General features: G+C 39.7%; 1 protein-coding gene across 4 annotated transcripts in view; it reads left to right on the top strand.

Moving 5' to 3' along the window:
• The window catches only part of NLN (neurolysin), a 103,953-nt gene that overhangs the window by 432 nt on the left and 80,538 nt on the right, over positions 1-22,983 (top strand). Inside the window, exon 1 of one of the 4 annotated variants that reach the window (XM_063623239.1) lies at positions 83-110. The exons of 2 other annotated variants lie outside the window; for them this stretch is intronic. In XM_063623239.1, the coding sequence (XP_063479309.1) occupies positions 98-110 (13 nt within the window). In that variant the 5' untranslated portion in view covers positions 83-97. Of the gene's footprint in view, positions 1-82; positions 111-21,275; positions 21,360-22,983 lie in introns of those variants that run through there. One more of the 4 variants, XM_063623238.1, reaches the window with a different exon arrangement.

Below are 22,983 nucleotides of genomic sequence, written 5' to 3'. Positions count from 1 at the left end.
CTTTCCCGCCTCCGCTCCCTCGGGAGGACGTCCATTCCTCTTTGTTTGGGACTGCCTCAGCCGCAGTCAGCGAGTCTGGTCACAGACGCGGCCCAAAATGAATGCAAATAGTTTGGATAAGAAAATCATTTCACGTTCAACCCCAATGCAGAACTACAGACCTGTCATTAAAAGTGCCGCAGCTGTGGACTCAGAACAATTGTGTTTGCTCCTCGCGCCCATTATTAGCATTCCAATCGTTTAACATCCACCTGAGATGAAACCTCTTTGGTGGTGTTGCTTCCGTCCGTGCTCTCTAACTTCCTTTTTTATTTTCCTCCTCCCCATAAGACAAACATTCTGCCTCTTGCCGGTGCAAACTGACTTGGCCCAAAATGGAGAATATGATTGCTTGGACACGGTTTTGGGCAGCCTGAGCTGCTGTTTTGGAATGCTTCCTAGCCCTCTAACCACACCCCACTGCAACAGACCAGTAGCAAGATGGTGAGGGAATTAAATCCTTTGCACGGATGCGCTGGTTTTCGGAAACAATGCCGCCACCATCCCCGTTTCCAAATCTGCCCAGAACTGTAAATCCAAATGAAGATTCAACAAAATAAAGAAAATGTGTGCTCCTTGCTAGCTATCAACAAAACTACTTTGTTAACATGTCAACATTTAAGCTTTCTACAATTCCCTTTTGCACATTGCCACTCGTCTGTGTGGATGGAGCTTTGTGTTGCTCAGTCCGTAGAGTTAGGGAGCAGGCAGGCGACAGTGGTAATTACAAAGAGTTAATGTGGTGATTGGTGACCATATTTCAGCCTGTCGTTTTTTGCTAGTCTCCAGGCTGCAATCGATATAGCTGTCAAATGAAGTTATACCAAGAAATGAAGACTTCACACAATGCAGGTGTGAGAAGAGGGAATAAATTTTCATATAAGAGCAGTTCTTGGCCGGGCGCTGTGGCTCAAGCCTGTAATCCCAGCACTTTGGGAGGCCGAGGCGGGCGGATCACGAGGTCAGGAGATCGAGACCATCCTGGCTAACACGGTGAAATCCCGTCTCTACTAAAAAATACAAAAAATTAGCCGGGCGTGGTGGCGGGCGCCTGTAGTCCCAGCTACTCGGGAGGCTGAGGCTGGAGAATGGCGTGAACCCGGGAGGCGAAGCTTGCAGTGAGCCGAGATCGCGCCACTGTACTCTAGCCTGGGCGACAGAGCGAGACTCCGTCTCAAAAAAGAAAAAGAGCAATTCTCAAACTTTTTATTCTCAGGACCCCTTTACCTTTCAAAAATTACCGTGGACCTAAGAGCTTCTGTTTGTATGGTATATCTGTCTATATTTACCATATTAGACTTTAAAGCTGGAAAAAAATTTAAAGTAGTTGTTAATTTACAAAACTAATAAATAGGCTACGTGCATAAATAATGATTTTAATGAAAAATAACTATTTTCCAAACCAACCCCCCCCCCACATCAGTGAGAAGATTAACATTGTGGGGTTTTTTTCCTTTTTTAAAAATTGTGGTAAGATATAACAAAATTTACCATTTTGATAATTTTTAAGTGTACAATTTAAAATGTACAATTGAGAGGTACAGCGAACACCACTGTCCATCTCCAGAACTTGTCATCATCCCAAACTGAAACCCTGTACCTATTACACAATAGCTGCCCATTACTTCCTCCCCCAGTCTCTGGTTAACCATTATTTTTTCTCTATGAATTTGACTATTTCAGGTCCCTTATATAAGTGGAATTAGACAATATTTGTCCTTTTGCGTCTGGTTTATTTAGTATAGTGTTTTTAAGATTTATTCGTGTTGAAGCATGTGTCAAGATTTCCTTTTTAAAACTGAATAATATTTCATTGTATGTATATACCACATTTTGTTTATCCATTTGTCAGTGGACATTTGGGTTGCTTCCACCTTTTGGCTATTGTGAATACTACTACTATGGTCATTAATGTGCACATGTCTGTTTGAATCCCTGCTTTTAATTCTTTGGGATACTGTATGTACCTAGAAGTGAAAATTGCTGAGTCATAGGATAGTACTATGTTTAGTTTTTGAAACCATACTGTTTTCTTCGGTGGCTGTGCCATTTTTACATTCCCATTGGCAGTACATAAGGATTCCAATTTCTCCACATCATCATCAGCACTTATTTCCTGGTTTTGATAACAGTTATCCTAGGAGTGGCATTGTTTTGCATTTTTGCAAAACTAATGTGTGACGTAATAGAAAGTAACTGGATTCTTATGTCTGCCTCTGCATTTAAGCTGCTGCACTGTTTCATTTTGGTTTAAGATGAAGAAAATCCCATCTCACAGTCATATGAAGTTGGAAAGAAGAATATTTTAATAGCTTTTTAAAGATAATCATGGATATTCTTTGGTATCACATCAAAGTTTGACAAATGGTAGCTTTTTAAAGGTTAGTTACAAAGTGGAATTTGAAACTATATCAATGTACTTTTTTTACACTGTTACATTAATATCCAATGGTGTACCTTACACTTTGAATGGATGTTGAATCCATGCCTGTTTTTTTAAACATTAAGCATAAGTCCTTCAGAAATTTTAGTGGTTCACTGTGTTATACAGTTCTTCCTAATGTTGACATATTTCATTATACAGTATCAAACAATCACTTTCCTTAATGTCTTCCTGTTTAATCAGAAAAGTCTTCAAGTATTGGGAAGCCATCAAGCTCACAGTGGCAAATAGGATTTTCCAAAATTGTAATTTTCACTTGAAAGCTAGAATTTTATCATTGGTAACACAAACTGTCAGTTGTTTTACTTGAAGTGACAATCTCACTTTGTTACATTTTTGACAGAATTTCTGCCACATACTTAAGTCTGAATAACCCTGGTTTGTCTGTCAGTAGTTTTTTTTTCTGGTAAAAATGATGTTCCATGGGCTGGGCACGGTGGCTCACACCTGTAATCCCAGCAGTTTGGGAGGCCAAGGCAGGTGGATCACGAGGTCATGAGATCGAGACCATCCTGGCTAACACGATGAAACCCTGTCTCTAATGAAAATACAAAATATTAGCCGGGCGTGGTGGCGGGCGCCTGTAGTCCGAACTACTCGGGAGGCTGAGGCAGGAGAATGGTGTGAACCCAGGAGGCAGAGTTTGCAGTGAGCCAAGATTGCGCCACTGCACTCCAGCCTGGGCGACAGAGTGAGACTCTGTCTCAAAAAAAAAAAAAAAAAAAAAAAAAAATGGTGTTCCATGAAAAAAAAACTATTTCAGCTCACAGTTCAACCAGTTGCAAAAGTGCTTTTGATTTGGGCAACCAAATCCTCAGGACAACCCTTATACTCAGGTACACAGCAGAAATGCTTTGTGTGTACTTGGTCACATATAACTCAAGGGTAGCGATTTAATAAAAATTCGTACTTTTTACCATTTCATTAAGGATATTCTAAAATGAAATTGACATTATTTTTAGCCTCAGTGCATGGCAATGAAAAATACAGCTACTAGTACAGTTTGGTGTCATTGCCTCAATTCGTGCTGAAGTACCAACAATATTATCCACCACTGCTTTTCACCATCAGTGCAAATGTTCACAAAGTAAAAAGGATAAATAATGTCTTCGTATTATTATGAAAGATTTTTAACCTCACAGACTCCTTGAAAGGGTCTCAGGAACCCCTCCCCATACCTCTACCTTTAAGGTTTGTGGACTACATTTTGAGATCTGCCGACATGTGGTATTAGATTCTTTGTTTATGCATGGAAGAAAATAAATATACTAATAGCCAAAAAATTATTACCTTGTTAGAAGCTACCATAAATATATTAACTATTTTGTTACATAAGGGCATATCTTACAGTTAATCATCATATATGGTAGTCCTTAACCCAGGGCTTCCTTTACTTCATCACAGAATCTGCTCTGTTTCAAAATCAGTATCTTCCAAAAGAGTTCATATTAGACAACATGGAGGACCCCCTGTGTTCTCCTGTTTTTCCTGTTTCCTCTGACACTTGGGAGTTCATTTTAGTGTTATGGAGTAACTAGGCTTTTGCCTAACTGACTTATGGTTTCCATTGGGTTTTCTTGTTGGCAGAGCTGCTATATCCCCTTCCCAAGGCCAGCTTGGCAGCCAGGATCATTGATGGGGGTGTTCAGCCAATTTCTTGGGAATAAGTGGGCTGAGAATCTGGAGTTTGGATTATAGTTGCTGTTCAATTCACTTTGTGACCTTAAAAAAATCACTCACTCCCTTGGACCTCTTTCAAGTTACGTACGTATGTATGTATGTATTTTAGAGACAAGGTCTCACTCTGTCATCCAGGCTGAAGTGCAGTGGGGCATGATCATGGCTCACTGCAGTCTCAAACTCTGCTTTCAAACAGTCCTCCCTGCCTCAGCCTTCTGAGTAGCTGGGACTACAGGTGCTCACCACCATGCCCAGCTAATTTAAAAAAATTGTTTGTAGAGACAGGATCTTGCTATGTTGCCAACGCTGGTCTAGAATTCCTGGCCACAAATAATCCTCCCATCTCAACCTCTAAAAGTGCTGGGATTACAGGAGTGTGCTATCATGCCTGGCCCAGGTTCCTTATATTGTAAAATGAAAAGGACTAGACTAAATAATAGCTAAGGCTTTAAAAAAAAAAACAAAAAAACCTCTATATTGCCATAGCAAACCAGGAGAATTCCTCCTCCTACCTCAGTCCGATTGTACAGCCTGTGACCCAAGCAAAGCCTAATGTATATTATAGAATATGAGGGATGAGTGACATGGTCAAAGAAACAAACGAGAAGGTTGACTCAACAATATTTAGCCAAAACAATAGCGGTAATAGCCTAGCTTCCTCTTTCAATTAGAAAAGACAGCTTGGTTTGTTTTTTGGTTTGTTTTTTTTTTTTTTTTGAGACAGTCTCGCTCTGTTGCCCAGGCTGGAATACAATGGCACGATCTCGACTCACTGCAACCTCTGCCTTCTGGGTTCAAGCGATTATCCTGCCTCAGGCTGCTGAGTGGCTGGGATTACAGGTGCCCACAACCACGCCTGGCTAATTTTTTGTATTTTTAGTAGAGGTGGGGTTTCACTATGTGGGCCTGGCTGGTCTTGAACTCCTGACCTCAAGTGATCTGCCCACCTCGGCCTCCTAAAGTGCTGGGATTATAGGCGTGAGCCACTGCACCTGGCCTAAAAAACACAGCTTGGTTTTTTAAAATGATGACAGCAATGCGTGTTCATTATTGAAAACTTAGCAAGTAATGACAAGCAAAAGAAAATATTAAATGTATATATAATCCAACCGTCTGGAACAGCCAATTCTTAACATCTTTCAAAATTTCTTCAATGAGCAGACTTTTTTATAAATATGATATTGTTATTCTTTTATAATTTTTAATATTATACAAACATCCTCTAAAATATAAATAGCTATAATATATTCCTTTTGGGGATGTATGCAATTTGATTAATACATACCTTTACAAATGTCAACTATTCCCACTTCTTGCAATGAGTAATAGTGCTTGGATAAACATTCCTATTGTCCTTTTCCAAATCTTTAATTATTTTCTTAGTATAAATTCTTACAAATGGAATTTGTACATCAAAGGGCATGCATACCTTTCATGTCTTTGGTACTTTTCATCTTATTCTATTCTAAAAACTTTCTCCCAAATTATAATCTTACCGGGTGAGTAAGTAAATGCTGGTTTCCTATACTGTTACCAACACTGAGCATTTTAATTTTTTTTTATCCTTACCAGTTTGATAAGTGGAAATTTCTCTTATTATAATTTGCATTTTCATACATTTTTGGAAGGTTTATTCAGTGAGTATAATTCCTAAACAAAAATTCAGGAGTTGTGGTCTGGAAACCAAAAAGTTATTTGTTGTCTGATGTGAAAATTTATTTATATGGAAAATCTTAGACAAATTCAATTACAGTTTTCTTGGTGTTTTTGTTTGTTTGAGACAGGGTCTCACTTGGTTGCCCAGGCTAGAGTGCAGTGGCGTGATCATGGCTCACTGCAGCCTCGACCTCCCGGGCTCAAACGATCCTCCCACTTCAGCCTCCCGAGTAGCTGGGACTACAGGTGTTTGCCACCACACCTGGCTAATTTTTGTATTTCTTGTAGAGACAGGGCTTCGCCATGTTGCCCAAGCTGGTCTCTAATTCCTGGGCTCGAGTGATCTGCCCGCCTCAACCTTCCAGAGTGCTGGGATTACAGGCGTGAGCTACTGGGCCCAGCCTAAATTACAATTATTAATAAACTTAACAATGTTTACATGTCTAAGTGTAATTAAATAAAATTGAGATTATTCCTCTAACACCAGTAGGCATAATCTCCAAAATGTTAAGAGAACAGTACTGGGGAAAAAAATCTAATAAAGAAAGGGTTTTTTAAGTTAAAGTATCAAGAGCTAGATTGAGATTATTTGTACAAATGGATTTGGTTATAAAATAGGATTTCTTTCTTTTTTTTTTTTTTTAAGATGGAGTCTTGCACTGTCACCTGGGCTGGAGTGCAGTGGCATGATCTTGGATCACTGCAACCTCCACCTCCCAGGTTCAAGTGATTCTCCTGCCTCAGCCTCCGGAGTAGCTGGGATTACAGGCGCCTGCCACCATGCCCAGCTAATATTTTGTATTTTTAGTCGAGACGGGGTTTTACCATGTTGGCTAGGCTGGTCTCGAACTCCTGATCTCATGATTCACCCGCGTCGGCCTCCCAAAGTGCTGGGATTACAGGCGTGAGCCACCGCGCTTGGCTGAGGATTGATTTCTTTCTTTTTTGTTTGTCCTTTAACCCTGGTTTTGGTCAGAAGCAACCTGGTTCTTTCTCAAAGTTAAACATTATCACCTCTTTGGTTAAGACAAAGCACAGGACTTACTTGGGGAGAACCCCCTGAACTAAAGATATGAAGAACCAAGGAAACTGATGTGTATTGAGTACATATGTAAATGCCAAGCTGCCTCATTACAAAGTGCACGTAGCGTCATAGAGTCGACTATGTAAATGTAGAAACAGCTCTCCTGAGTTTGAATGCTGGTTTTGCCACTGACTAGCATTGTGATCTTAGGCAAGAATACTTAAGTTCTCCATATCTGTTTCCTCCTCAGTAAATTGGTAATTGATTGGCTGATTTCTTCATTCACCAAATATTTATTGTCTATTATATGCGAAATAGTATTCTTGGTCTGGGGATATAGCAATGAACAAAGCAGACAAAAATCTTTGCATTAATGGAACTTACATTGCAGTGGGAGAGACAACAAAGGAAAATATAAAGTAAGTTAGATGGGAAAATGTGCTGCAGAGCAAAAGTAAAACGGGAAAGGGGAATGCTCAGTACCGACAGGAAAGAAATTGTAGAGTCAACAGGAAAGGCTACCAAGAAAGTGATATTAATACTTGAGTAATGATTTAAGAGAAATGAGCAGTTGTGCTGTGTGAATACCTGAGGCAGGTCATTCTAAGCAGGAGAAACAGCACACACCAAGGCTCTGAAAGCCAGGGCTATGCCTGGTGTTTTTGAGAAAGTAAAGAGACCATTGTGACTCGCATGTGTCAGGCAAGTAAGTAGGAGATGACAGAGGGAAAAATTGTACTTATCCTTTTTTTTCTATTTTCTTCTTCTTTTTGTTTTTGTTGTTGTTGTTGTTTGTTTTTAGATGGAGTCTCGCTCTACTGCTTGGGCTAGAGTGCAATGGCGCAATCTCAGCTCACTGCAACCTCTTCCTCCTGGGTTCAAGCGATTCTCCCACCTCAGCCTCCTGAGTAGCTGGGATTACAGGCACCTGCCATCATGCCCAGCTAATGTTTGTATTTTTTTTAGAAACAGGGGTTCACCATGTTGGCCAGGCTGGAACTCCTGACTTCAAGTGACCCACCTGCCTCTGCCTTCCGAAGTGCTGGGATTACAGGCGTGAGCCACTGTGCCTGGCCTGTACTCACCGTTTAAGATTGAAACAAACATAGAACACTTTGAACATTGCCTGGTTATATCCATTCCTATTACCACAAAAATGCTGTATAACAAACTGAGTTTCAGTGGAGTACAATGATCAATGTTTATTTTTGCTGACAAATCTAGATTTGGGCTGGGCAGGTTTTCTGATCTTAACTCATTCATGCTCCTTCAGTCAGCCGTGGGTTGTGTAGGCAGCTCTGCTGATCTCTGCTGTCCTCTCTCACATGTTTGGTGATGTAGGGTCACCACAGCTGGGGCTATTTGGCCCTCTTTCCTGTGACTTCTCCTCCTCCAAGAAGCTACCTCTGGCTTGTTCTCATGGCAGTGGCAGGGTTCCATGAGAGAGTGGAAGGCAGTTGGAACTGGAACCTCATCAGCTCTGCCACATTCTACTGGTCAAAGCAAGTCACAAGGCTAGCCCAGATTCAAGAAGTGGGGAAACAGACTCTATCTCTTGATGGGTAGAACAGCAAATTCACATTGTTAAGAGACATAGACACATAGCAGGTGGAAAATTGAGGCCGTGTTAGTTATCAGTCTACCACATCGGCGCATAATAAAATCTCGAGAAATATTAGTTACTGTTTTTACTTGTGTGAATTGCCTAGTTTTATTTTGGGAGTTTTAAAATTAGGATTATTACTTTGTAAGAGCCCCTTATAGATGTTTCAGTTGTTTTTGGTCTTTGAACTTTTGGGGTAGATTATTGTTGCTTTTTGCTTTTTCCCTACAAAAGTTTAAATTTTTATATAATCAGAAATATCAGTCTTTTCCTTTATGATTTCTGCCTTCGGTCTCATTTCTAGAAAGTCCTTCTCCACCCCAAGATTATGTATTTTAAAAATCACCTACATTTTCTTTTTTTTTTTTCTTTTTTTTTTTTCTTTTTTTAGACAGAGTCTAGCTCTGTTACCCAGGCTGGAGTATAGTAGAACAATCTCATCTATCTGTAACCTCTGCCTCCCAGTCTCAAGCAGTCCTCCCACCTCAGCCTTCCAAGTAGTTGGGACTACAGGTGTGAACCACCACACCTGGCTACTTTTTGTATTTTTAATAGAGACAGGGTTTCACCATGTTGCCCAGGCTGGTCTCAAACTCCTGGGCTCAAGCAATCCTTCCACCTCAGCCTCCCAAGTGCTGGGATTACAGGCATGAGCCACCACACCCAGCATCTACATTTTCTTCTAGTACTTTTATGTTTCATTTTTCACACTTAAACCCTTTATCTATCATGAGGGCTGACTTTTTTAAAAAGACTTCCTCAAATTATTGAGTGAAACAAAAAGGAAATCAACACCGAAACTGCAAAACTGCAAGAAGTATAAAAGGGAGTCCAGCTTATGAAATCTGGATTTCCCGTTCACCATAGCTTACATTAGAAAGACTCTGCCCCATTCTACCCACTCTGAGATTGTCTGTGCTTCCTGTTTGGCATTCAAGAGGAAGTCCTCATATTTCCCACCCATACTTTGCTGGTATCTTTAATATTTAATCCCACTTGTAGTTAACACCGAAAGGAAAATTCTTTTTCTGCCTCACATCTCAGGTGGAGTTGTAGTGACTGAAATAATCACAGCTTGATGAAGCCTGCTTGCTACAATGTATAATGTCCATACTGTCAGGGCTACATATATCTAACCATTCTAACACTGAGATTTATACATCTATACATTATTTTTATTCTCATAGGAATTCTTTTTAAGGTTTCGTAGCTTTCTTCTCTGCCAAGATACAAAATAGGGAATCACAAATTATTTATTTAAAAAAGAAATAGATGAATGATATTAGATTCCAACTACCAATTGGACAGCCCCTGAGGTCTCACATAGCCACTTTTTTTAATCTTATAAGTGATATGGTTTGTCTGTGTCCGCACCCAAATTGAATCATGAGGCAGTTACCCCCATGCTGTTCTCATGATACTGAGTTCTCACAAGATCTGATGGTTTTTTTATCTTCTTTTTTTTCTTATTTATTTTATTATACTTTAAGTTTTAGGGTACATGTGCACAACGTGCAGGTTTGTTACATATGTATACATGTGCCATGCTGGCATGCTGCACCCATTAACTCGTCATTAAACATTAGGTATATCTCCTAATGTTATCCCTACCCCCTTCTTCCACCCCACAACGGGCCCCGGTGTGTGATGTTCCCTTTTCTGTGTCCATGTGTTCTCATTGTTCAATTCCCACCTGTGAGTGAGAACATGCAGTGTTTGGTTTTTTGTCCTTGCCATAGTTTGCTGAGAATGATGGTTTCCAGTTTCATCCACGTCCCTACAAAGGACATGAACTCATTATTTTTTATGGCTGCATAGTATTCCATGGTGTATATGTGTCACATTTTCTTAATCCAGTCTATCATTGTTGGACATTTAGGTTGGTTCCAAGTCTTTGCTATTGTGAATAGTGCCGCTATAAACATATATGTGCATGTGTCTTTATGGCAGCATGATTTATAATCCTTTAGGTATATACCCAGTAATGGGATGGCTGGGCCAAATGGTATTTCTAGTTCTAGATCCCTGAGGAATCACCAAACTGACTTCCACAATGGTTGAACTGGTTTACGGTCCCACCAACAGTGTAAAAGTGTTCCTATTTCTCCACATCCTCTCCAGCACCTGTTGTTTCCTGACTTTTTAATGATCACCATTCTAACTGGTGTGAGATGGTATCTCATTGTGGTTTTGATTTGCATTTCTCTGATGGCCAGTGATGATGAGCATTTTTTCATGTGTTTTTTGGCTGCATAAATGTCTTCTTTTGAGAAGTGTCTGTTCATATCCTTCGCCCACTTTTTGATGGGGTGGTTTGTTTTTTTCTTGTAAATTTGTTTGAGTTGATTGTAGATTTTGGATATTAGCCCTTTGTCAGATGAGTAAGTTGCAAAAATTTTCTCCCATTCTGTAGGTTTCCTGTTCACTCTGATGGTAGTTTCTTCTACTGTGCAGAAGCTCTTTAGTTTAATTAGATCCCATATGTCAATCTTGGCTTTTGCTGCCATTGTTTTTGGTGTTTTAGACATGAAGTCCTTGCCCATGCCTATGTCCTGAATGGTATTGCCTAGGTTTTCTTCTAGAGTTTTTATGGTTTTAGGTCTAACATGTAAGTCTTTAATCTATCTTGAATTAATTTTTGTATAAGGTGTAAGGAAGGGATCCAGTTTCAGCTTTCTTCATATGGCTAGCAAGTTTTCCCAGCACCATTTATTAAATAGGGAGTCCTTTCCCCATTGCTTGTTTTTGTCAGGTTTGTCAAAGATCAGATATTTGTAGATATGTGGCATTATTTCTGAGGGCTCTGTTCTGTTCCATTGGTCTATATCTCTGTTTTGGTACCAGTACCATGCTGTTTTGGTTACTGTAGCCTTGTAGTATAGTTTGAAGTCAGGTAGCGTGATGCCTCCAGCTTTGTTCTTTTGGCTTAGGATTGACTTGGCGATGCGGGCTCTTTTTTGGTTCCATATGAACTTTAAAGTAGTTTTTTCCAATTCTGTGAAGAAAGTCATTGGTAGCTTGATGGGGATGGCATTGAATCTGTAAATTACTTTGGGCAGTACGACCATTTTCATTTTCACGGTATTGATTCTTCCAACCCATGAGCATGGAATGTTCTTCCATTTGTTTGTATCCTCTTTTATTTCATTGAGCAGTGGTTTGTAGTTCTCCTTGAAGAGGTCCTTCACATCCCTTGTAAGTTGGATTCCTAGGTATTTGATTCTCTTTGAAGCAATTGTGAATGGGAGTTCACTCATGATTTGGCTCTCTGTTTGTCTGTGATTGGTGTGTAAGAATGCTTGTGATTTTTGTACATTGATTTTGTATCCTGAGACTTTGCTGAAGTTGCTTATCAGCTTGAGGAGATTTTGGGCTGAGATGATGGAGTTTTCTAGATATACAATCATGTCATCTGCAAACAGGGACAATTTGACTTCCTCTTTTCCTAATTGAATACCCTTTATTTCCTTCTCCTGCCTGATTGCCCTGGCCAGAACTTCCAACACTATTTTGAATAGCAGTGGTGAGAGAGGGCATCCCTGTCTTGTGCCCGTTTTCAAAGGGAATGCTTCCAGTTTTTGCCCATTCAGTATGATAATGGCTGTGGGTTTGTCATAGATAGCTCTTATGATTTTGAGATACGTCCCATCAATACCTAATTTATTGAGAGTTTTTAGCATGAAGAGTTGTTGAATTTTGTCAAAGGCCTTTTCTGCATCTATTGAGATAATCATGTGGTTTTTGTCTTTGGTTCTGTTTATATGCGAGATTACATTGATTGATTTGCGTATGTTGAACCAGTGTTGCATCCCAGGGATGAAGCCCACTGGATCATGGTGTATAAGCTTTTTGATGTGCTGCTGCATTTGGTTTGCCAGTATTTTATTGAGGATTTTTGCATCAATGTTCATCAAGTATATTGGTCTAAAATTCTCTTTTTTGGTTGTGTCTCTGCCCGGCTTTGGTATCAGGATGATGCTGGCCTCATAAAATGAGTTAGGGAGGGTTCCCTCTTTTTCTATTGATTGGAATAGTTTCAGAAGGAATGGTACCAGCTCCTCTTTGTACCTCTGGTAGAATTCGGGTGTGAATCCATCTGGTCCTAGACATTTTTTGGTTGGTAAGCTATTGATCATTGCCTCAATTTCAGAGCCTGTTATTGGTCTATTCAGAGATTCAACTTCTTCCTGGTTTAGTCTTGGGAGGTTGTATGTGTCCAGGAATTTATCCATTTCTTCTAGATTTTCTAGTTTATTTCCACAGAGGTGTTTATAGTATTCTCTGATGGAAGTTTGTATTCCTGTGGGATCAGTGGTGATATCCCCTTTATCATTTTTTATTACGTCTATTTGATTCTTCTCTCTTTTCTTCTTTATTAGTCTTGCTAGCGGTCCATCAATTTTGTTGATCTTTCCAAAAAACCAGCTCCTGGATTCATTAATTTTTTGAAGAGTTTTTGTGTGTCTATTTCCTTCAGTTCTGCTCTGATTTTAGTTATTTCTAGCCTTCTGCTAGCTTTTGAATGTGTTTGCTCTTGCTTTTCTAGTTCTTTTAATTGTGATGTTAGGGTGTCAATTGTAGATCTTTCCTGCTTTCTCTTGTGGGCATTTAGTGCTATAAATTTCCCTCTACACACTGCTTTGAATGTGTCCCAGAGATTCTGGTATGTTGTGTCTTTGTTCTCGTTGGTTTCAAAGAACATCTTTATTTCTGCCTTCATTTCGTTATGTACCCAGTAGTCATTCAGGAGCAAGTTGTTCAGTTTCCATGTAGTTGAGCGGTTTTGAGTGAGTTTCTTAATCCTGAGTTCTAGTTTGATTGCGCTGTGGTCTGAGAGACAGTTTGTTATAATTTCTGTTCTTTTACATTTGCTGAGGAGAGCTTTACTTCCAACTATGTGGTCAATTTTGAGTAGGTGTGGTGTGGTGCTGAAAAGAATGTATAGTCTGTTGATTTGGGGTGGAGAGTTCTGTAGATGTCTGTTAGGTCCACTTGGTGCAGAGCTGAGTTCAATTCCTGGGTATCCTTGTTAACTTTCTGTCTCGTTGATCTGTCTAATGTTGACAATGGGGTGTTAAAGTCTCCGATTATTATTGTGTGGGAGTCTAAGTCTCTTTCTAGGTGTCTAAGGACTTGCTTTATGAATCTGGGTCCTCCTGTATTGGGTGCATATATATTTAGGATAGTCAGCTGTTCTTGTTGAATTGATCCCTTTACCATTATGTAATGGCTTTCTTTGTCTCTTTTGATCTTTGTTGGTTTAAAGTCTGTTTTATCAGAGACTAGGATTGCAACCCGTGCCTTTTTTTGTTTTCCATTTGCTTGATATATCTTCCTCTATCCCTTTCTTTTGAGCCTATGTGTGTCTCTGCATGTGAGATGGGTTTCCTGAATACAGCACACTGATGGGTCTTGACTCTTTATCCGATTTGCCAGTCTGTGTCTTTTAATTGGAGCATTTAGCCCATTTACATTTAAGGTTAATATTGTTATGTGTGAATTTGATCCTTTCATTATGTTAGCTGGTGATTTTGCTCGTTAGTTGATGCAGTTTCTTCCTAGCCTCGATGGTCTTTACAATTTGGCATGTTTTTGCAGTGGCTGGTACCGGTTGTTGCTTTCCATGTTTAGTGCTTCCTTCAGGAGCTCTTTTAGGGCAGGCCTGGTGGTGGCAAAATCTCTCAGCATTTGCTTGTCTGTAAAGTATTTTATTTCTCCTTCACTTATGAAGCTTAGTTTGGCTGGATATGAAATTCTGGGTTGAAAATTCTTTTCTTTAAGAATGTTGAATATTGGTCCCCACTCTCTTCTGACTTGTAGAGTTTCTGCCAAGAGATCAGCTGTTAGTCTGATGGGCTTCCCTTTGTGGGTAAACCAGCCTTTCTCTCTGGCTGCCCTTAACATTTTTTCCTTCATTTCAACTTTGGTGAATGTGACAACTATGTGTCTTGGAGTTGTTCTTCTCGAGGAGTATCTTTGTGGCGTTCTCTGTATTTCCTGAATTTGAATGTTGGCCTGCCTTTCTAGATTGGGGAAGTTCTCCTGGATAATATCCTGCAGAGTGTTTTCCAACTTGGTTCCATTCTCCCTGTCACTTTCAGGTACACCAATCAGACGTAGGTTTGGTCTTTTCACATAGTCCCATATTTCTTGGAGGCTTTGCTCATTTCTTTTTATTCTTTTTTCTCTAAATTTCCCTTCTCGCTTCATTTCATTCATTTCATCTTCCATCTCTGATACCCTTTCTTCCAGTTGGTCACATAAGCTACTGAGGCTTCTGCATTCGTCACGTAGCTCTCGTGCCTTGGTTTTCAGCTCCATCAGGTCCTTTAAGGACTTCTCTGCATTGGTGAGTCTAGTTATCCATTCATCTAATTTTTTTTCCAAAGCTTTTAATTTCTTTGCCCTTGGTTCGAATTTCCTCCTTTAGCTCAGAGTAGTTTGATCGTCTGAAGCCTTCTTCTCTCAACTCATCAAAGTCATTCTCTGTCCAGCTTTGTTCTGTTGCTAGTGAGGAGCTGCGTTCCTTTGGAGGAGGAGAGGTGCTCTGATTTTTAGAGTTTCCAGTTTTTCTGCTCTGTTTTCTTCCCATCTTTGTGGTTTTATCTCCCTTTGGTCTTTGATGATGGTGACGTACCAATGGATTTTTGGTGTGGATGTACTTTCTGTTTGTTAGTTTTCCTTCTAACAGACAGAACCCTCAGTTGCAGGTCTGTTGGAGTTTGCTAGAGGTCTACTCCAGACCCTGTTTGCCTGGGTATCATCAGCAATGGCTGCAGAACAGTGGTTATTGGTGAACTGCAAATGTTGCTGCCTGATCGTTCCTCTGGAAGTTTTGTCTTAGAGGAGTACCCGGCTATGTGAGGTGTCAGTCCGCCCCTACTGGGGGTGCCTCCCAGTTAGGCTACTCGGGGGTCAGGGACCCACTTGAGGAGGCAGTCTGCCTGTTCTCAGATCTCAAGCTGCAGGCTGGGAGAACCAGTACTCTCTTCAAAGCTGTCAGAGGGACATTTAAGTCTGCAGAGGTTACAGCTATCTTTTTGTTTGTCTGTGCCCTGCCCCCAGAGGTGGAGCCTACAGAGGCAGGCAGGCCTCCTTGATCTGTGGTGGACTCCGCCCAGTTCGAGCTTCCCAGCCGCTTTGTTTACCTAATCAAACAACTAACCTGGCAATGGCAGGCACCCCTCCCCTAGCCTCGCTGCCGCCTTGCAGTTTGTTCTTGGACGGCTCTGCTAGCAATGAGCGAGACTCTGTGGGCGTAGGACCCTCCAAGCCAGTTGCAGGATATAATCTCCTGGTGTGCCGTTTTTTAAGCCCGTTGGAAAAGTGCAGTGTTAGGGTGGGAGTGACCTAATTTTCCAGGTGCCATCTGTCACCCCTTTCTTTGACTAGGAAAGGGAATTCCCTGACCCCTTGTACTTCCCAGGTGAGGCGATGCCTCGCCCTGCTTCTGCTCGCGCACAGTGCGCTGCACCCACTGTCCTGCACCCACTACCTGGCACTCCCCAGTGAGATGAACCCGGCACCTGAGTTTGAAATGCAGAAATCACCTGTCTTCTGTGTCGCTCACACTGGGAGCTGTAGACCGGAGCTGTTCCTATTCGGCCATCTTGGCTTCTCCCAGATCTGATGGTTTTATAAGGGGCTTTTTCCTCTTTGCTCAGCACTTCTCCTTCCTGCCGTCATGTGAATAAGGAGGTGTTTGCTTCCCCTTCTGCCATGATTCTGAGTTTCATGATGCTGCCCCAGCCATGCTGAACTGTGAATCAATTAAACCCATTTCATTTATAAGTTACCCAGTCTTGGGCATTTCTTCATAGCAGCATGAGAATGGACTAATACAATAAATACTTATTGAACACCTATTATGTTGTTGAATCTCAATATCACCTTTTCCTAAATTGATGGAATTCCCCTGTCTTGCTTTTTTGCCATTGTTCTTTGCCTCCATGTCACCATTACCCAAGTCCAAAGCCTGGGAGCCATTCCTTGCTTTTTTCTCTATTTCCTTTACCTTTTCCACCAACACCAAGTCCTGGATAGTCTTAACATTCTTTCTCCTTTCTTTGTTCCCGGTATCACCATCATAATCCAAATCCTCCTCATCATGAGTCCCAGCATCAATTTTTGCTTCCCACTAATGTATTTTCCTTATGAAAATAGAGATCTTTAGGAACTACATATGTGACATGTCTTCAGTTTGCAATTTTTCTTTACTCGTCATTAAACAATCAAAACTCTCATGTGGTTTAGAAATCCCTATACAGTCTGACCCCTGTGTAGCTCTCCTAGCTTCCCCTCTCGCTCAGTAAACTCAGTGCTTCAGCCAGAGAGTTTATGTCCTTATCTCCTGGCCTTAAATTGACATAAGCTGATCCCTTATTTGGAACATTCTTTTCTTTCTCTCCCATTTCCAGAGCCTAATACTTATTCATTTATCTTAAGAGTTATGAAATATTATACACAAAAAATGTAATTCATATACATATATAAATGTGACTAAAAGAATGAAAAATGTATTGATATATAAAATGATATTTCTAGTATGAAAAGTGTATCTATATATAAAATGATATTTCTAGTACCTTTGAAGTTCCTTGAGTGCACCCTTCAACCATGTCCCTTTCCTCATACCAGAGATAACCACAATCTTGAATTTTGTAATCACTGTCCTCTTGCTTTTCTTTATAAATGTTACAACAAATGTATATTTCCCTAAACAACCTATGATTTAGTTTTGCATAATGAAACTAGTTTCACATGGATATAGTTCATTTTTACTGTTGTAAGATATTTCATTGTGTGACTGTTCCAAAAATTTACTATTTATTTTGTCAATGAATATTTGGGCTTCCATTTTCTTGATATTACAAGCAGTATTGCTATGAATATTCTTATAATGTCTCCTGGTACATATGTGTAAGAGTATGAATTTAAGAGAACAATTACTAGGTTGTAGGATGTACATTCTCAACTTTACCAAATAATGCCCAATTCTTTTTCCAAAGTGGTTATACTAATTTACTTCCTTCTCTCCATATAGTATTCATGAGTAGCTATTGATCCACTGTCCTTAGCAACTCTTGTTGTTGTCAGGCCTTTTGCCAATCCAATGATTGTAAAATGGTATTACTTGGCTTTTATATATATTGCTGTGTTACTAATGAGTTTGAACATGTTTTCATGTTTCTTTGCCATTTGTATTTTATGCCTGTTTATGTCTTTTGCCCATTTTCCTGAGTTATCTTTTTCATATTGAATTTACACTCTACAGTATTTATATATTTTAGATATTGTTCACTTGTTTTCCAGTATCCAAAAGATATGACTAGTCATGGTGGCTCACGCCTGTAATCTCAACACTTTGAGAGGCTGAGGCAAGAGCATTACTGGAGCCCAGAAGTTTGACACCAGCCTGGGCTATATAGGAACACCCTGTATCTACAAAACATTAAAAAAAAATTAACTGGGCATAGTGGCATTCATCTATGGTCCCAGCTACTCGGAAGGCTGAGGTGGGAGGATTGCTTGAGCCTGGGAGGTCGAAGCTGCAGCGAGCCATGACCATGCTGCTGCACTCCAGCCTATGCGACGAAGGGAGACTCTGTCCAGCCTATGCGACAGAGGGAGACTGTCTCCAAAAAAATATGTATATTTAATCTGTGTTTAATCTGTACGAGCCACTGAGGTAAACTCTGGGAATACAGCTGTGGATAAGACAGAAACTACTCCTGCCCTCATGGGTTTATCCCCTCACTTAAAGGGGGTCAAAAAGTAAACTGATAAATCTCTAAACTAATAAATGTCTAAATAGTAACATCATCTTAGCTTTGTACTTTCTGAGGGTGAAGTTACCAGACCCCTACTAAATTCTTTCACTCTGAATCCTGTATTAATACTTCCACAGTACAAACATTATTATTAATAATGTTTTTCTTCACCACTAGTTGACAAGTTTTCTGAAATCGGCAGCCTATTTTTTTGTTTTTCATTTCCGTACCTCCACTACTTAACGTGGTCATTACATAAGGGATGCTAAATAAATATATTCATTGAATGGATGAATGAAAATGTCATTAATAATAATAACTGAAAATTCAGTGTTCACTATTGATACCTAGGGAGTGTAGGCCTAGATTTGGCATTTTGATACTGACAATTACAGGTATAACTTTCAGTAGAAAGTAGATATTTCAAGCCCTATATAAAGTAGCTAGGTGCAGATTTCTTAATACAAAAACCCGGTTGCCTATGTCTACATGTTAGGTAAGCCAATTTAGATTTAGTTGTTTTATACCAAAGTTATTTACAGAAAAAAAGTAGACCTAGTTGTATTATCAAAAAATTAGAGTTGACTGGGCACAGTGGTTCACTCCTGTAATCCCGGCAATTTGGGAGGCTGAGATGGGTGGATCACTTTAGCTCAGGAGCCCAAGACCAGCTTGGGCAACATGGCAAAGCCGTATCTCTACAAAAATTACAAAAATTAGGGCATGGTAGCATGTGCCTGTAGTCCCAGCTACTTGGGAGGCTGAGGTAGGAGGATCGCTTGCACCTCGGGAGGCAGAGGTTGCAGTGAGCCAAAATTGCACCATGGCACTCCAGCCTGGGTGACAGAGCTAGACTTTGTCTTAAAAAAGAAAAAAAAAAAAAAAAAGCCAAGGCAATACAATCTAGTAAGAGTGATAAGGCACATACTAATAAATAATTAGAATACAAGGCAGAAGGTGCTAAGTACCATAGAGTGGAGAGATTGATATGGAAGATCAGGGAAAAGAGATTACTTCCAGGATAAAAAGGAGGGGGAAAGGCCAGGTATGGTGCCTCATGTCATAATCCCAAGCACTCCTAGGAGGATGAGAAAGAAGGATTGCATGAGCCCAGGAGTTCAAGACCAGCCTGGGTAATATAGTGAGACCCCGTTTCTACAAAAAATGTAAAAAGCCAGATGTAGTGGCACACTTCAGTGGTCTCAGGAGGCTGAGGTGAGAGGATCACTTGAGCCCAGGAGGCAAAGGTTGCAGTGAGCCATGATTGCGCCACTGCACTCTAGCCTGGGCGACAGAGCAAGATCCTGTTTCAAAAAAATAAAACCAAGAAAAAAGAATACAATATATTGTTAACTATAATCATCATGTAGTACAGTTCTTCCTAAGTGAAATTTTGTGTCCTTTGACCAGCATCTCTCCAACTCCCTCCTTTCACCAGCAGTCACCCCAGCTGCTGGTAACCACCTTTCTACATTTTTTTTTTTTTAAGACAGAGACTTGCTCTGTTGCCCAGGCAGGAGCGCGGTGATGTGATCTCAGCTCACTGCAACCTCTGCCTCCTGAGTTCAAGTGATTCTCCTGCCTCAGCCTCCTGAGTAGCTGGGATCACAGGTGTGTGCCACCTGTGATATATATGTATATATATGTGTGTGTGTGTGTATATATACGTATATATATATATATATGTGTGTGTGTGTGTGTGTGTGTGTGTGTATATATATAAATTAGCCTGGCTAAATTTTGTATTTTTAGTAGAGATGGGGTTTCACCATGTTGACCAGGCTGGTCTCGAACTTCTGACCTCAGATGATCTGACCACCTCTGCCTCCCAAAGTGCTGGGATTACAGACATGAGCCACCATGCCTGGCCAATTCTACTTTCTGTAGTACTTCTATGAGATCAACTTTTTTACATTCCACATATGAGTGAGATCATGCAGTATGTGTCTTTCTGTTGCCGGCTTATTTCAGTTAACAGTGTCCACCAGGTTCATCCATGTTGTCACAAATAACAGAATTTCCTTTTTTATGGCTGAATAATATTTCATTGTGTATGTATACCACATTTTCTATATCCATTTGTCGGCTGATGGACACAAGTTGATTCTATATCTTGTCTATTGTGAATAATATATAGCAAGCATGAGAGTGCAGATATCTCTTCCGTATTGATTTCATTTTTTTAAGATATATTCCCAGTAGTGGGATTGTTGGATTGTATAGTAGTTCTATGTTTAATATTTTGAGAAACCTCCATACTGTTTTCCATAATGGCTGTATGAATTCATATTCCTACTAACAGCATGTGAGGGTTCCCTTTTCTCCACCAAAGACTTGCTATCTTTAGTCTTTTCCATAATAGCTATTTTAACAGGTGTGAGATGATGTCTCATTGTGGTTTTAATTTGCATTCCCTAATGTTGATGTTGAGCATTTTTTTCATATACCTGTTTGCCATTTATATGTTGCTTTTGTGAAATGTCTATTTGAGTCCTTTGCCCATTTTTTATTGGGGTTGTTTTCTTTCTATTGAGTCTATTGAGTTACTTATATATTTTGGATATTAACCCCTTATGAGATGTATAGTTTGCAAATATTTTCTCCCATTCTATAGGTTGTCTCTTCTTTCTGTTTATTGTTTCCTTTGCTGTGCTTATTGGTTTGATGTAATCCCATTTGTCTACTTTTGCTTTTGTTGACTCTGCTTGTGGGGTCATATCCAAAAAATCATTGCCCACACTAGTGTTATGGGGCTTTTACCATATATTTTCTGTCTTAGTTCATTTTCTGTTGCCATAATTGAATGCCTGAGGCTAGGTAATTTATAAAGAAAAGAAATTTATTATTTACAGTTCTGGAAGCTGGGAAGTGCAAGGTCGAGGGTCTTCTGCATCTGGTGAGGGCCTTCTCAGTGTGTCATAACATGGTGGAGGACATAACGCAGTGAGTGGGGCACACTGAGAACCAAACTGGCTCCTATGACAGATCCACTCGTCTGATATATATATATGAAATTCTTTTTTTTTTTTTTTTTTGAGATGGAGTCTCGTTCTGTTGCCTAGGCTAGTGTGCAGTGGCATGATCTTGGCTCACTGCAGCCTCTGCCTCCCTGGTTCAAGTGATTCTCCTGCTTCAGCCACCTGAGTAAGTAACTGGGATTACAGGTGTGCACTAGCACACCCAGCTAATTTTGTATTTTTAGTACGGGGTTTCACCAGTTGGCTAGGTTGGTCTGAAACTCCTGACCTCAAGTAATCCGCCTGCCTTGGCCTTCCAAAGTGCTGGGATTACAGGTGTGAGCCACCATGCCTGGCCTTTGTAATAAGTTTTGAAGTCAGGTAGTATGATACCTCCAGCTTTATTCTTTCTGCTCAAAATTGCTTTGGTTATTTGGAGCCTTTTGTGGTTTCATACAAGTTTTGAGATTGTTTTTCTATTTCTGTGAAGAATGTCATTGGTATTTTGATAGGGATTGCATTCAATCTGTAGATCACTTCGTGAAATTTTTTTTTCAAAAACATAATCATAATACCATTGTCACATGTAAAAATAATCAACACTTATTTTTGACTGAACCAGTCTTAACAAGAAGCATACTAGCTATTAGCCAGGCCCCAGATGAGGATCTAGGCGTCATCATTCACACAACAAAATGTTTATATGTAAATGACACACACACACAAGCCTAAGTATTAAATAATGTACTGAAAGAGGAGAGTCTCTCTCCTGAGTAATTTACTGTGGACTTCAATTGGGAAAAGTATGCCCCAAACACCAATTAAGTGTGCCAAAAGCAATTTATTCATGTTTCTAGAGAAATAAAAGGGGAATATCTGAGTTGTGGTTTTCCATGTATGTGGATAGTCCCTTTAGTAATGAATCAAGGAACACTTCATTTCATTTGTGAAGCAGCACTTGATTTTATATGCTCTGTGATCTCAGTTGGCTTTACATAAGCCAGGGATAGGATTTAAGAAAAGAAATCTCTTCACGTTCATGTATAATCAATTTCTTTAGAACCTATAATCATTAAGCTAGCTGTGTCATATACAAAATTAGAAGAAAATTAACCAATTATCTTTTGTTACTTACTTTTTAGAACCTGAGATTTTTGTTCAACTTTGTAATATGAACCTTTTCTAAAAGCTCTATTTGTCAGTGGCAGAAATATTACAAATATTTCTAGCATCATACAGTTTTTCATATGCCCTTAGTTTCTAACATTTTAAAATTTTTATTCATATCTCTTAAAAAAGAAAATTTTGAAGAGTCCCTTTTCATTTATTTACAATGAAATTTGGAAACAAGAACTTATTATATTACAAAATCTAAAATAAAGTTACCTTTTTTAAAAAAATGGATCATGAACATTTTGTAAAAAGAGTTGAAAATAAATCATTGTTCATTCCTATGGGAGCCTTTGTGTAACCAGTTCTACTTTTAAGTCCTACTGCTAGAGGAAGTTGTACACATTAAGGATGTATGTGGCACTGTCTGCAAAATAAATGTATATTTATGCTACATAAGACCAAGATTAGACCACTGAAGTTGTAATGATCATTCTAGTCCTCAAATTTAAATGCAGTTTTTTTTTCAATACAAAAAAGAGACTGTACAATGAAGGAAAACTCATAATGCTTTTGACTTTACCAAATGCTAGAGGCTACTCAGAATAAAGGCCAGAATGTCTCCATATTTAGGGTAGTTCTCCTCTATACTCAAAATACTTGTAGCCGAGTTCATGGTGTACATTTTTCGTGAATGGTTG

This window comes from Symphalangus syndactylus, chromosome 18 (genome assembly GCF_028878055.3).
Source record: "Symphalangus syndactylus isolate Jambi chromosome 18, NHGRI_mSymSyn1-v2.1_pri, whole genome shotgun sequence".
Lineage (NCBI taxonomy): Eukaryota > Metazoa > Chordata > Mammalia > Primates > Hylobatidae > Symphalangus > Symphalangus syndactylus.
This window is presented reverse-complemented; position numbering and strand designations above follow the sequence as displayed.